Here is a 16,487-nt window from a genome sequence, read left to right as displayed (position 1 = left end):
TCTGCCGTGGACATGTCCACCGGCTGGCTGCGCCCCTCAGAGTAGGGTAGGGCACGGGACACGAGCCGGCTCACAGGACTAAAGGCGTCGCCATCTCCCATGTCCTACTCTTCCTTGTCAGAGCCCGGAACCCGTTGGGTGCCGGTGGACGTCACATCGATGACGGATCCGTCCGGGGACGAGCCACCAACGTCCACCACGATGCGGTTGCGGTGCCCGGACTGATGCGCCATATGGGGCGCCGGAGAATGCGAATCCGCCTCGCGGACGTCCAATGCCGCGAGGGCTGCCGCTGACTCCCGCGCCCGGTGCCTTGCACGGCGGGCACGCCGTGCCATGGCCTCGTCGAACGAGGCCCATGCGTCCCGACGCTCGGCGTGCCAACGGAGGGGTTGCACGTCAGCCAGCGCGTTCGGACGCCAGATGGACCACACGGCCTCCAGTGAGGCAGCTATGGCTGGCCTAGCGCTGGATCCATGCGCCATTTGGATGGATGCAATGGATTCCCGACGGATGGAGTCCAAGCGCAGCCGTGCACGGGCCTCCTCCCGGCGCAGCGGAGCGCAAACCGGATGGCCATCTCCTACTCGGGGCCGCGTCGGATGATCTCGGGATCGACGGATCTGGAGGTGAAGGACTCACATCCGCTGCGCGCCATGACAGGGACGGGCGGAAGGAGCTGGAGGCGAGTTTGGGTGGTGGAGGGGAGGGGAGTGAAGTGACTAGGGTTTGGTCCGGCGAGCGGATGGAGAGGAATTTATGTGAGGTCGGATAGGCCAGTGTGGGCCGGGTCCGACGTGACGGGCGTGCCCGGACGCGCCCGGGCACCCCATATCCTCCCCATATTTGGGCTGCATACGAGGGGTGCTGGTCAGCCCGTGCGTTTGAAGGCCGTTTGAGGGGGCGTCTGGGGAACAAAATGTGACCGGACAGTAACCGGGCGGCCCGCCCAGGCGTATGAGGCAGCTTTGAGGCGCCCGACTGTAGATGCTCTAATACAGTTTATGCATGACGCAGATCAAGCCAATACTTGAATATTTCTGTTTCAGTTTAGCTATACGTAAATGGCCTGACTTTTTATGCAATACCCGTAATTTTATTCATACTCATAACAATTATAGATACACTGATTTGGATCAAAGATTCAAGAAAATATGAGTAAACAGTTGGTTTTTTTTTTTTTGAGAAACCGTATGAGTAAACAGTGGTGGGGGCAACCAAAATATGAGTAATGGGCCAGTTTTACCAGACATTTGGGCCATTTATCTATAAGTATTCAGAAGACTTAGCATTGGCTGGGGGTGGCGGCTAAGGTTGGCCCAGCCGAAGCTCCCCCACTGTGGGTAAGTTGATTTTTCTGACGGTTGATTCCTTTGTTAAGATTCGTGCTGTTTTTTTATTATGTTCTTTCATTGCTTCTTAGTCTGGTTTTTGATTTGCCCTTGTTTAGGGTAAGTTGATTTTTTCTTAGGTTGAATTTTGACTTGTCTCTGTTAGGGGTAAATCAATTTTTCGCTTGAAACCTGGTACACATTGCTTGTTTTTTGTCCGTATACGTTTTTTGCTTTTGATTTTATTTATATTTTATTTTTTCTACTAGGGTACTTTTTACATGTTGGATGAGCGAAAATGTATACACGCCTGTACTGTACAGTATGTGTGTAAGTTATATTAGAGTATAAAAATTACACTGTTATGTACTTATTATTTTCATACTAAAAAGTGCAATTTAAGTGGTTTCCCATCTATTTTAAGTTTTTTTTCGTCTTAAAGGGTAATAGTAATGTCACTTATTTACTTTTCCTTAGTAATTCATTATTTTGTTTTTTAGTTTTTATTTTATTTTCTTTCTTCTGTGAGGGTAATATCAATGCCACTAATTTATTCCCTTCTACTCTTATTTTTGCAACATTAGCCGCAGCCTATATAGGTGAATCCATGGAGGGTCATCATTGAATTGACTCCGATAAACCAGAAAAAGATGGATTGTTTTGCGAATGAACACGCAAATACCCATCAAATGTAAGTAAATATATCCGAAACATATAAAAGTAGAAAACTTCTTTTTACTAAATTATTATACGCTTATTCCTGCGAGAGCGGACGTTTGGCTCCCTGGAGCCATGGAGGCCTTTTTTTGAAAACAAATCAAAATTCAAACTTTTCGGTCTCAAAAAAATCTGAAAACAATTGTGCGAGTAAACAAGTATGTTATGTCTATGTGCGTAAAATTTTAGAATGAAAAACGTTGAAATGTGACATGTACAAAAAAGACAAATTCATGGCCTGGGAGGATGAATAGTATCATGTGTTCAAAAGCCCCAGATTTGTCCTTTTTGCACAGCCCTCATTTCAACTTATTTTGCCCTAAAAATTTACACACATGTGTGTTATGCCTTCATGTATATGTGTTTTTTTTTTCAGAATCTTTTGAAATGTAAAAAATATGAAATTCGAAAAAATTCAAAATTTTCAAAACCGAGCTCCATGGAGCTCGGCCTTCAAAGACAATATCCGTATTCTTGCATATTATAAAAAACATAATTTTTGTGTAAATTTATCATTTTTTATTTTCTTTCTTCCTAAATGGTAATACTAGTGCCTCTAATTTCTTTTCGTTAAAAAAATCATTATTTTTTATTTATTTTGTTTTGGTTTTTATTTCATTTCTTCTTCTTTAAGGCTAATACCAATGGCACTAATTTATTCCTTCTTACTGAACATCTTTTCACGAAAAACACTATTATATGCATGTTCTTGTATATGATAAAATGCGCAATTTCTCTAAATTGTGTGCAATTTTTACCAATATTTATTTTAAATTTTCCTTTCTTAAAGGTTAATGGCATGCGACTAATTCATTTTTCCTTAGAATTTTTTGTTATTTTGTTATTTAGTTTTTGTTTCACCTTTTCTTCTTCTTTAAGTTTAAAATAATACCACTAATTCATTCCTTCCTAGAAAACTTATTTGTACATAAATTACACTATTATAAGATTATTCTTGCATATTATGGAAACTATAATTTATGTGTATTTGTTTCTTTTTTCAAAAAGAATTCTTCCTGAAGGGTGATACGGATGCCATTAATTCATCTTTCTTAGGAAACTTAATATTTGATTTTTTAGTTTTTATTTTATTTTCATCATTTAGAAAACTACACATATTATGGACCTGCCTACGTCTTTGCTCATCATCCACATGTGAAGATTAATTGAACTCTAGCTTCACATAAATAAACAACCCTCATAGTGTAGTTAAGTTCCATTAGGTCGATCGATCAAAAGTTACACAAAAAGGATATATTTATGAACCCAAACACTTGCGTGTAGTTTTTCGGATCTGCTCACCAAAATATAATATTATAGTCAACTAGCTTGTGTTGTTAGGCAAGTAAGACGTACGTCTGAAGCATGCACCACTCTGGCTAGTCGTTGCCGGCTAGTATGTACAAGTCATCTATTTTAAAACAGAGGGAGGTATCAGATAAGTTTTTAGTATGTTCCAAACCAAGTCTAAGTATTTGGCGGGCTTTTGTTCTGTGTTTACAAAGGGCTGAATGCTCCTCTAGAAAAACGACTTACCAAAACTGGTGCAAGTCAATTTTGATTCCGAGAAAAACCGACTTACCCAAATTAAATTAGTGCAAGTCGATTTTCATTCCCAGAAAAATTGGCTTGCCCATAATTTTTTTTCAGACGACTTTCCCTAGCCGCTCTCTTTCTTTTTTTTCTACTTAAGGAGACTACAACTACCAATTTTGTTGCATCAATGAAACCGATAGTACAACAAGGGTATAATCTGATTACCAAGGATTCATTTTCAAAGTTAGTTGACTACCATGCACTGAACTGCCACGGAGCTAAATGTGTGCCAAAACCTTCACCCAGCTACTTATTACATACAAGCAAACCTCAAAAACAACTCCACCTCTATCCAAGGGATATCATATGTGGTCTTATTTTTTAGATTGCAAAGATAGATCGGCTTTAATACATGACACGTATTGATGGCTTTGGCCCAATGCTAGTAAGGAGATTTATTATTCAATGCAATTCTACAGTATTGATGGCTTCGGCCCAATGCTAGTAAGGAGATTTATAGTCATCAAGCATGGTCCTTGCCATCTCTATATGTGTCTCGTTCTTCCTCCCCACCACACCATTTTGTTAAGGGGAGTATGTTGTTGCATATTGGTGTTTGATCCCCCCATCACTCAATAACTCGTACATCGTGTAATTCTTTAACTCATTGTCACTGTCACTTTGAATTGCCATGATCTCCTAATTGTGCCGACGTTGAGCTTCTTTAGCAAACTTGATGGTGTCATGTATTTCATCTTTAGTCTTGGGAAAGAACACATGGGTATATCTTGTATAGTTATCAACAATGACAAGGCAAAACCTCACTACACCTAAAATATCATAAGATGAAGGTCCAAATGAAGGAGCTCAAAAGGCCTCGTCATTGTGATGATAGTCACTGTCTTGTCCTTCTTTCATGTAACTTTCCGGCAATACAATCACTACAAACTCTCCCTTTGGCAAAAGTAACATTGGTTAGTCCAAGAATGTGCTAGCTCTTTAGAAGGGATTGTAAATTCTCGTACCCACGTGGGCTCGCCTACGACACAATATCCACCCCACATCAGCTAGCCTACGGCTCAATAGCCACCCCACATTGGCCTTGGCCATTAGTGATGTATAAGATGTGAGCGAGCCCTCTTTCGAGAAATCATCCACATAGAAGGTTGTCTTCAATATTCCCAACTAAGACTACTTTGAGATTATCTCTTTTAAAGACCGTCATATGAAATTCACCGAATGAGAATCATAACCGACACATGCCAATTGAACAGTGGAAAGTAAATTGTAGTGGAGGGATTGGACAAGCATGACTTTCAAAAGTGAAGCATCACTAGATATTACCACCTTTACCAAAACCACCAATACCTTGATATTTGAGGAGGACTTGAGTGCATCAACGAACTCCACGAGCATATCGGCGGCCATATGATTTGTGCATCCACTATCGATCACACATTGAGTTCCACCCGACGTATAGTCCTGCATGAATCAAGCCTTTACTATAGGTACTCATTTTTTAATGGATCCTAGAGTATTAGGAACAAGTGTCGTAGGAACTCAAATAGTCCAAGCATAATCATCACATTTAGTGTCAACAAATTTAGCATATGGGTACCCATCCTTTCCTTTCATAAGGGCATACAATGGATTGTTCTTTTCGGCAAAGTCATTGAGAGTAGCATTGTTTCTAATGACATTACTACCCCAACCTTATCCTCCCCCTCCTCCTTTAATTTGTGACCTTCTTGAACAAAGGCAATTCTTTGAGGTTGGGGTAGTAATGATAAATTCTTCTTCTTGGACGAGGGATCATCAAGTCCCTCCTTGGAAAAACATTCCTTTTGATTGCTTTAAAGGTCAGTTAAGCTCTTTCCACCTTGGATACAAGAGACAAGGCCCTTCTCGAGTTGAGCTTCCAAATTCTCCTTCTCCTCAAGGAGTGATGCATAGTCAAGTGAAGAAGTATAGGCATCATCATTATATTAATGGGAGGAGTGGTTGTGAGTGACTTAAAGATGACAACCTTAAGTTGAGCATAATACTCGGTGAGAGCTATGAGCTCACCCTGGACAAGATTAGAGCTTTTCTCAATGAGCTCATAATGCTCAAAGTGTTTACATGGTCAACTTGAAGCTTGGCATGTTCAGGTTCTTCGGATCGATTCAAGGGTTCAACGAAGGCGACTGCAACTCTGGGGTGCTAGTCCTTAGGGGCGTGTGCACGAAGACTTTTCGACTGTCATCGACTAGGTTAGACCGGCCCCGTTATAACAGCGGCGACAACATGTCATTGTAGCGACGACAGTGGTCGTTCAGTGATCTAAGGACATCGATATAATTTTTATTATGTTTAGCGTGCTTCGTACTTCTGAAGACAAACCTTTATAGTTGATCCGAGTCATCCTATATATACCTAACTCTAATTATCTCAACATGCATGATTCGACGTTATCAAAATTGTTGTAGCTGTTAGATTTACTAGCTTGATCCATTAGCGTCTGTCTGATCCGTGCATGAGAATCATCTATCATGCAACATACATTAGTGCATTAAGTGGATTTTAAATCACATTGTGACATGCACAACTTTTCATGTCAACTTTTTTTGCTTATGCAGAAAATTCGCACATAGTTTATTTTTTTAGTTTAAATCGTAACGACTGAATTAATATTCTGCATAATTTTTTGAAACTATGCATCCAATTTCATGGCAACACATGTGGTATTATCTCGTTTTAAAAGGAAGGCGTCCCGGGATTTTTCAAGCTGTTTGCCCGTGATTCTTTTTTGAGAGCTTGTTTGCCCGTGACCGAAGAGTCCAAACGAGATTTGTTAGCGACGGCCGCCGCGGGGATCCCCGATTCCCGGGCTCGGAACAAGCCCACGGGCTTGTTTAATCAGGATGGCCACGCTTTTAAAAACTAGTACTAGTAGGAGCATGCTCTTTTCTCAAAAAAAAAAAAAAGTAGGAGCATGCTCTAGTTCGCTACTAATTCCGGAAAGCGAACGCCGGAAGGGCCCACTCTACGCTAGGCGCGAAAAGGTTAAGCTGGACGTGAAAGCAGGTGGGCCCGCTGCCGGCGCCGCTACATGCTAGTAGGAGTAGCACCACCACTAATCACACTTGTCTCAAAAAAAAACCACTAATCACACTAACCCCTAAAAAAAACCACTAATCACACTATTCGTCGTTAACTGCTGACTGCTGAGAGACGAGACCAGCTTGGTCTGCTTTTCCAGCCGAAAAGAGGGGCAAGGAACATCAATCATGCACGCCTACAGCCTACTCGTACCACAATCCTTTTGTTTAGTGAGGCAGATTGGTTCAGATTATGCTATGTTATTCGCGGCGTGTAGAGCTGTTTGCACGCCAATATTGTAGCCGCCTCGCGCCTGCCCAAGCGTACCACACACCGGCATATAACTCGCTCTCGAGAATGTGGTGATTGCGACGGGTCGGCCGAACCTTCCTTCCTTGCCGATACACGGCAGCGCCTCAGCTGCCGGCCCAGCTCACGATCTGATCTTTCCTCGAAATGGCCGTTTCGACGGTGGCGCGCGCGCTCCCGAGATGCGCGCACTGCATTTGCATGACGGGCCAGTTCGCGAGCTCTCGCCGGGCAAGGCACGCCGGGAGCGCGCGCGGCGCGTCGGGGTTTTGACCGCCGGCCGGCCGGCGGGCGCTGTCCGGTCTCGTTCTGAACGTTCGGTCCTTAATTGGGCTGCTCGTAGTACGTCTGCAGTGCCCAACGGCAGGCAGGGTTCGTATCTTCCCGATTGTTCATACTTGATGCCGATCACACGTACGCGCATTTACCTCCATCCACTGCACCGATCCGATTAAATGCCTGGCCGAGGAGGCTCTGGCTCCCTCGCCGTCACGCGGGGCCCTGCGCGGGCGTTAGCAGTTGCGTCGGTTGCTCTTGCTCGGCCATTCGTTCGGTACCTACCACAGCACTTTCACTTTGCCGGCGGCCGGGCCAGAGCGAAATGGCACGCAGCAAAAGCAAGATGCAGAATCAGAAGCTGAAACACGCACAGCAAAGGACACAATCCACCGAACGTACCAGTAAAAACATCGCACTGGATGGCTGCTCAAATTTGTTCATGCGTGACATGATATCGACAACAACACAAGTGAGAGAGAACAAAGGAAAAACGACGAGGGGTGAGTGAGTGAGTGAGTGAGTGAGTGAGTGAGTGAACGGGAAGCAAGCAGGGGAAGGAAGCTTCACGCCACGCCAGTGCTACGCTACCGACGACCGGGGCTCCGCCCGCTTCCGCTCCCGCTGTTGCGTCTCCGCCACCGCCTCGTCCTCGCCCTCCGACTCCGACTCCGCCAGCACCATCCGGCGGAGCGGGCTGGGGCCCAGGCGCCGGCGCTTGGCCGCCGTGGCGTGCCGCCGCCGGATCACCTCCATCTGGTTGCGCCGCCGCGTGGCGCCCTCGTCCACCACGAACCGCCGCATCAGGTGGTCGTCCGTCAGCGACTTGCCGCGGAACACCGGCCGCCGCGCGGCCTCCCCGCCGCCCGACGCCCCGCGGTGCGGCTCGGCGCCCGGCGGCGGGGCCACCAGCGGGTTGGCGTTCGCGTTCGCGCCGCACCCGGACGCCGACGACGACGACGCGCGCGGGTAGCTGTAGCTGCGGCGCGGCGCCACGTCGCCCGGCTGGAAGTAGAGCGACGGCTCGTTGTAGGAGGAGATGGGCGCGCAGAGGCAGACGCGCGTGAAGGACGCCGCCACGTTCAGCGACGACGACTTGCGCAGCCTCCCCGGGCCGGCCGGGGCCGCCGCAGCCTTGCCGGTGGCCGACACCCCCGCCGCCGCGGCCGCCTTGGTCGTCGTCGGCGCCCCCGCCGGCTGCTTCCAGATGAGGAGCAGCAGCTCCACCGCGCGCTGGTACCACGGCGACTTCTTGGACAGGCCCCTCGCTCTGGCCGCGCCGCCGCCGTCTTTCGATCTGCATGCAAGCCATCACTCACGTCAGCCGACACGAACCTCCAGAATTATCACAACAACAAAACATGAGCGCGCGCGCGGGGACATGGGAGATGGGACATGAGAGGGTGCGTGTACCTTGGTTGGTGTGTGTTCTTGGCCATGTTTTGCACCAAGAGGTGGTGGAGGAACATCTGGGCCGGCGCGCGCGGGGAGAAGGCGGTGAGGAGTTGAACTGAGGTCACATCAGGCTGTCACATTCCCTACTGGCATGCGATGCGAGTGAGAGGATCCATGGTCATGCACCGGGGCTGGAGTTAGTTAAGTTAAGGCCTGGAGACGAGGGGCAGTTTGGTCTTGTTGCTCTGGGTTGCACTTGGAGCAGTACACCGCAGGAGCATGTCAAAGTTCTCTGGAGGGAATAAGGCTTTTTTTCTGGGGACCATTTCCAAAACTTAACTACGGAACGGGGAGACCCAGCTGATCAAGCAGTATATGTACTCTGGGGCCTGGGCCTGTGGTGGGGAACGGAAGTGAATTGCTACTGAAGATTTGATGATGGTGCTATGTAACGTCACGCTGAAAAGTGTGTGTGCAGTGCAGAACATACATACGATTGATGTACCCTGTCCACCAAGTCGGCAGGAGCCGTCAATTTTTAACTTCAGGTCCAATGGCTGGTAGGAGTATTACTTAAGTTCAGTTTTGACAGTGTCCTGGACATCATGCCTGAGGGTGCCTGATACGTTGATGCCTATTTTTTAAGGCGAGGGGCTATTTTTAAGGTGCCTTTTACTTCTACAAATTAGGAAACAGATTATGGTGCCCTTAAACCTCGAAGGCGAATTAAGGAAACACATAACTATATTAAGATTAATGTTAAATATTTCGTCCAGATTTGGTTTCATGACAACTTCACAAAGCAACAAGACACACTGATTCTTTTTGGGTACCACTAGGCGCCGGTCGAAACCCACCCACCTAGGTCGGTCGCATCAACTCATACAGGGAGAGGAGAGCCGCAACGAGCACCATCGCCCCCTTGCCCGGGCAGAACCCGTGATACGCCCTGACCACGAAGCACCACCATCTCACTGCCAGTCGTCGACCCTTGCATAACCACATCCCGCGCTTGAGAACAACGCTCCCTGGAGCTTGCAACACCCATCCGCGCCGGTTCCAGCATGGCGCCGCCGTTGTAGCACGCTTCCTGGTGGTTGTCGTTGCAGCACCTAGTTGCCACCACCGTAGCACGCTCGTCACAACACCACCATGCCGCCATTGCAGCTCCCTAAGTCACCGCTCCCATCATCATCAGCTTTTTCCATCGCAGGACAAAGCTTTTTCCGTCGCCGGGCGAAGCTTTTTCCATTGCCGGTTGCAACTTCGCGGTTGTGCGGTGGCCGTCCAGCTTCCTTCGTCTCCCGGTGTCGTCTATCTGGTTGAAGATTTTGGTGTCGCCCGTTGAAGTTTTCTCGGTCCCCGGCTGCAGCTTTTGCGACACTCCTTGCCGTTGGTTCGAGCATCTTGTGCCATCGGTTGCAGCATGCCTAGCTGCGAGTTGAATCCATCTCGGGCACCGCTGTCCCCCCCAACCCCCCCTCACCGCCCGTCCCCATGACGCCACTCCCGCCGGCAACAAAAAAGACGATCGGCCCCAGCACAATGCCCCACCGGTTGTAGCATCCGTGCAACATGGGTGTCGCCACCGCGTCTCACACATTGCATCACCATTCCTTGATAGTTCCAGTATGTTGTTGGCACGATAGCAGCACACGATCCCCCCCCCCCGGCGTGGGTGTTGCCATTGCAGCTCCGCTTGTGGCTGGGAAAAAATGGGAGAGGGACGGGTAGGTACGGCCATGGTGGGGGAAAAGGAGAGAGGTTTGTCCTTGTCATAGCGAGCCGTGGTTGTTGCTACTTGGAGCAGTCCGAGGTCGTCCCTTGCCGTGCGAGCGTGACAGTGTCTCGCAACACTAGCGAGTTTCACGGCGGGGTGATGGGACGCTCTCTCACCGGACGGACACACACAAGAGGATAAGATTGGGGTGGGCGTGCGACGGTGGCTAGAATTTTGGAGGAACGAGAGGTTGTGTTGTGCTGCACGTGAAAAAATGAGGGCGGGATGGGTGATTTGCCGGACCCATTGAAGGACGCGTGCCGATAGGAGGTGACGTGCGAAAGCTGTGAAAAATAATGTCAAATATTAACCATTGAACCAAGTCTCCTCCACGCCACCACCTCGCCCCTCTCTCTCTCTCTCCCTCCCTCTCCCTCCTTCCCCCCTCTCTCTTTCTCTCTCCCTCCCTCCCTCATCTCTCTCTCTCTCTCTCTCTCTCTCTCTCTCTCCGATTCAATCGCCGGCTAGAGGAGTGGGGATGCATCCTTTTTGTTATTACTTCTTATTTACCTTAGATTTTTATTTCTCTGACGACATCAACGAGGTGTGCGGCGATGATGCATTGGAATAAGCTCTCTCCGGCCTTGCCCTACATGGACGACGATTGATATAGCACCGAAGAAGGGCTTGCGAGGATTGTTGTTGCCAGATTTGTTGGCTCTTTTCAGATATTGGCACTTTGTTGTGTCAATAAAGGGAAGCAATTGACTAGATCTTGGTGAGCTGACGTCAACCTCGTCTTTCGGTTTGTTCTATGGCACGGCTCCATTTCTTCAACCCTCCTGTAATGGTGGGGAAGGATTTCAAGCCTGCAGCTCATGGGGTGATGGCCCAACCGATATTCCTCCAATGGTTACTAGATTTCGTTTCTAGCGACAAGTGGCTATTGTAGTCTTCAAAGTCTGGTATAATGGGGGCGTTTGCAGGTACCCCTTTCCCTTACTTCGGGTTCAGTGCATTTCTGAAGCATCGGCACGTGGAAAACAATCGAAAGAAGAAGATGTCTAGTATGATTTTCAATGTAATTCTTTTTATGGTCGTTATGTGTCTCGTTCTCTTTTGTTTGTAATGTTTAATGCTTTCTTTGAGAAATTTTAGTTATAAGATGCCGTTGTCAGGTGTCTTTTCTTGGAAAAAAATAATCATTGGAGAGAAAAAAATGTATATGGATTATTAATCATGTAAGTAATTTAGACAAACTTCACTTCTGCCAATTGTACCACGCCACACATACATAATTCCATTTCCTTTTTTGAGTTGAAATATAAATAATTTCAATGGACATATTTAAGTGCACAAACAAAATCCTTAGATGACTAAATATATCACATGATATTTTTCTCCCAACAGCGTAGGATATTTTGCATTGAACCAACATGCATAGTATATATGAAAGTTACTGTTTGCAACGAGAGGGCATCAAATCTAACAAGAGTTTTTTAGTTGACAAGAATATTTCTTATTTCTCTTTTGATCGCTACATTTTTTTATTACCTTTGGGCAATAGATGGTAGGATCAGCCTATGCTCTTACCTTCTATGAAGTAAGTGGGAGTTCTTAAAATTCCTCCCAAGAAGATTAGGGTTTCTACCCCCTTGCCATTGCCGCGGGTCCGCCCCACCTCCGGTGACCCTTAGGTCTTGGAGGTGCGGTGGACCTGGGATCTCGTCTTAGCTTTAGGTAATTGTAGTGTCTTAGCCCGTCTTTTGAACTGTCTACAATAAGATTTGCTCGGCTCCAGTAAAGGAGGGGCGATGACGTCGGCGCGTCTTTTGTTCATTCCAGTTCTAGTTGTCGTTTCTAGGTGGTCCATGGACCGGGTTCTAATTTTTAACACTTCTGATGATATTTGTACTTCTGTTGCAAATTATTAATAGATCGCAGGACTTGTTGGCAAAAAACGATGTTACTGGGTCGCAATATAAGGGCTAGTCACCACTTCTAGAACGTGACCCTAGCAGAATACATCAGCCTCTTATAAAACGCAGTACTCTTATGTCGCATACCTAGTACAATACAAGCAACCGCAAGAACGTACGTATGTCCTACTAGTATATGTTATCCTGCATCCATGATTTCGGGAGAGACCAAACCAACGCCGCGGAATTCCAGCGCTACATCTCAAAGAAGAAGCAAAGATATACATATTCAGGTACTAGCCTTTTTACAAGCTTGATCGACACTGCTGTCTTCCTTTTCTTCGCTGCATGCATAGCATGTTAGCATGCATCCGCTTTTCCTTTAGCCATGATTCCTCCCAGTCCCAGGCAATGCAATGGAGCTACCGAAGAATTTTAAACCCCGGCGGCGATGGGCGGGCCAAAGCAATATCGCAACGCTGGCTTTTTGCATGGACTGCATCATACCAGTATCATACAATAACAGTTCTAAGTGCTAGCGAGCAACCAATGGCTACCGGGCTACACCTGCACGGCTAGGGAGGTAGTTAAGGCCGCATCGCTTTGAGCCATACTACTATAATCTCTCGTGGTCGGCCAATACCGAATCCATCTGATAGTACGTAGTACCACGGGCTGCGATGCTACAGTTTACTACTCCCTCAGTTCGGAATTACTTGTCTTGCAAATGGATGTATCTTCCGAACGGAGGGAGTACATGCCTCTGCATTTGGAGCCTTCATCAGTAAAGATTTCTTCTTGTCCTTGTACTAAGATATATGCTACCACCCCTATGCCATGGCTACTTTATATTGCTGGTACAAAATTTAATAGGGGTTTAGGTCATCTCAACGTCCTTATGTACTTCGCGCAATGAAATTTCTTCCCATGTATTTGAAATTCAAACGGTTGGGTGCGCAAGACCGATCGTCGAGGTTTGCTTTCCTTTGATTTTGATCGATCAACTACCTTTGAGCCTTGAGGGTATGGAAAAGCTGATTAGCAAAATTTAATTTGATGTGCTCTCTAGAGTTAAGGCTCTAGTGCCTAGGTTGGAAGGACGAAGTTGGTGGACCGAGAGGAACGGCGTGCCCTTGGGCAACGATGAGGGGGGAACAGGAACATGGAGGGGGTAGAAACTAGAAAGGGCAGGCGGCCAGGGCACAACTGTTCCCATCGTGGAGCACGTATGTACGTACGTACTACATGCATCCACATTATACATGCTCCATGATGCAAATGACGAACTGATAAAGCTTAATTAATTGGACATTTGTTTATGGCCAGTTGATGGATCGGCGCCGGGAGGGAGCCATGATGATATCCGTGTTGGATCGGAGGTGTAAAAGAGAGCAAAAGCTAGCTCATAGGCCATGGGAAAGGCGAGGGAGGGAGGGAGGGAGGGAGGGAAAGGGGCCATGATCGTTCGGACCTTGATGCCTCGCCGCTAAAGATGGAGGATCGTATCCATCTCCATCATTCGGTTTCATCGAGCTTTAGCTTTAGACCTTGGCTTGCCGCCCGGCCCGGCCTCGCGTCACTGGACATGCACGTCGCAAAAGCAGAGTGAGACGGCACCGCGTGGAGAAACGGATGCCGGATGGGCCACCGCGAAGTGCTAGGAAGTGGGTGGGGTACTAAACGAAGCTCGATCGATCGGCGAGTTCGCACTGGTAGGATAGCTGTTAGTAGCCCAATCACTGATTTAACTGGATGATCGCACTGTCTGATCATGATTTCAGTAACATGCGTCTAAACGGCTTTCTGCCTTTTTCTTTCTTTTCACGTGATACTAAACGGATTACTGTGAACAGAGGCCTTCTCTAGCACTCTGTTCCGAGTGGGAAGGTTGGCGCAGGGAACAGAGCATCTGCGACTCAACCTGTTCTTTCGATGCAAGAAAGAACCCGAATCTGTGATTGAGGCTACGGAGTGGGAGAAAGAACTTTGGCCGGCACGGCACGGCAGGCATCTGGACCCGGTCAAAAGTCTGGTCAGCCAAGGCCTATCTATAGTGCTCAATTTGCCGGCACATCATGGACATGGGCCTCCCTCCCCCCTCCTCTCGTAGCCGCTGGTAGCTGGTCCATGCTTGCATCCATGGAGGGGACAGCGGCAGAAACCCCACGACGGGCCGTAGGTCCGAAGCAATCGAGTTCGCCGTCTGGCTCCGCGCCGTGCTTGCCATGTTGCTTTGCAGTAGCAGGAACGCGACGCCACCATGGGGTTCATGCGTCGTTCCTTCACGTTTGTTTGTGTGTGGTGGTGTGCACGCGACCTGCCATCGATCGTGTTTTCGTGCAGGCCTGCGTAGCTCTGGGGTCTGGGCGGACGGGGCGATTCGGAGCCAAGGCTCAGCTGGGCCCGCCTACAAACAGTAAATTATATAAAAATATAGTGAACAAATTCAAAAAATAAAAATAAACTTTTTTGGCATGCATAATGCTTGGGTGCGTAATGGCGTGTGGTGTTTCGACATTTGAGGAGTTCGTGAGAAAAAAAATTGACTTCTGAAAGAAACTTTGAAAGAGCGGACTGTATAGATCATAATTTTTAATAGGGAAACAAGTATTGGTGTTTGAACGCTCAGTCATGCAGATCATAAACACAATGCAGCCCAGACAATCAAACAGGCCAAATTTGCATTACCAGGGTCTGGTTGGGCTGGATGCAGCCTATCAAACACGTCCTCTATTTCTCTTGTTTCGAAGCTCCCACCTATCAAGTATAAGTGGCGCTATAAAACATATCAAGCATAAGTAGAGATGGGATTGCTTTCTTCTTATGGCCATCCCGAACATCAAACTAACCCATGTATGGTAAGCCGATAGTCCTCCACCCCAAGAGTTGATACTAAGCTTGGAGAATCAATCAAATCCTTGATCATGTGCCATGTATAAATGGAGAATCTGCATACTTTGGATCCACTCCTTTCCTGTACCGCACCCTCTGCCTATTGCGATCAATACCCAGAAAGTTGTTTCCTTGGGAAAAGAGGTAGTTCACAAACCAGTACTAAATAAGGCAAATGTGCTAATCTCAAAGTGACAAATCAATCATTTTACCTCGGCATATCCCCTCGGGATATCACATATATCACTATCCGAAACATCACTATTCGAAATATCTCATAGTCGTGCACGCAGAGATCCTCACGTTTAGTAGTCTTTATCTTGCCTAACAACCAACTATCAAAAATTTGTTTCATGAAAAATGGAACATTATCGTGGCAAACGTGAATTTAGAATAACCATCATCGCATTAATCAGAATCTTCAAAAGCAAGCTCAAAGTGATGCCCTGGCATAACGAGCTAAACTTGGTCAAAAGGACTAGATCCATAGCATAAAAAAGGCATCACTTATTTTTCTCCGTCGGGTCAAATATCACAAACATCACCTGCAAACATCAATCAAGAATTCATCTACATTAATCAACAATTCATCTATATGTTCGTTGATACTCTAACAGTTTTGATGCCATGAAGCTCACTGTCGAAACCAAGATCGAATGTTGTTGCCTGACTAGCAACATGGTTATCCAACTTCACTGCCTCATCTATTTTTGCATATGAAATGCATATTGCAAAAAATCAAATATTCATTGCAACCAGTGATTAATAAGACAACAATAACAATGATGTTGCCCTGCAAATATCGAACCCAACTAATCTATAAATTTTTCTTTGATGGAATGAAGAGTCTCCTCTATGTGTGTAGTTTTAAACCTAATCATCAATCTTGTCAATCGCAGATCAATCAATGATGACACTATACTCGCCACTCAGCCTCTTCACGATATCTTGTTCCCACCGAGATCCGTAAGACCTCCCATTGTTGACGCATTTGTACAAACTCTTCAAATGTGGCCGGATTTTGATGAGAAAGTTCGATAAGATCACCCATGTTCTCAAATTTAAGACCTGCGACAGCATCCTCACCCTCATCCTCCACGATCATGTCGTGCATGATTAGGCAACATGCCATCACCTCCCACAAGGTCTTCGGATCCCATTGTTTAGCAGGTCCACGAACAACTGCAAAACCTGCCTACAAAACTCCAAAAGCCCTCTCAACATCCATCCGAGTTGCTTCTTGTCGTTGGGCATAGTGAGATTTTTTCCTGACCAATTGGGTTAAAGATGGTGTTCACAAAGGTAGCCCAA

The 16,487-nt window shown here is 46.9% G+C and overlaps 1 protein-coding gene across 1 annotated transcript; it reads right to left on the bottom strand.

Annotated features, from left to right (window-relative positions):
• Nucleotides 1–7,630: 7,630 nt before the first annotated feature.
• LOC123049560 (uncharacterized) lies at nucleotides 7,631–9,013 on the bottom strand. The gene is made up of 2 exons (XM_044472460.1): nucleotides 8,664–9,013; nucleotides 7,631–8,547 (listed from the first exon to the last, which is right to left on the bottom strand). The coding sequence occupies exons 1-2, from the start codon at nucleotides 8,717–8,719 to the stop codon at nucleotides 7,833–7,835; spliced, it is 771 nt and encodes a 256-aa protein (XP_044328395.1). The 5' UTR covers nucleotides 8,720–9,013; the 3' UTR covers nucleotides 7,631–7,832.
• Nucleotides 9,014–16,487: the final 7,474 nt, after the last annotated feature.

The sequence above is a fragment of the Triticum aestivum genome, chromosome 2D (assembly GCF_018294505.1).
Source record: "Triticum aestivum cultivar Chinese Spring chromosome 2D, IWGSC CS RefSeq v2.1, whole genome shotgun sequence".
NCBI classification, from domain to species: domain Eukaryota; kingdom Viridiplantae; phylum Streptophyta; class Magnoliopsida; order Poales; family Poaceae; genus Triticum; species Triticum aestivum.
Note: the sequence above shows the minus strand (reverse complement) of the source record. Positions and strands in the feature narration are given on the sequence as shown.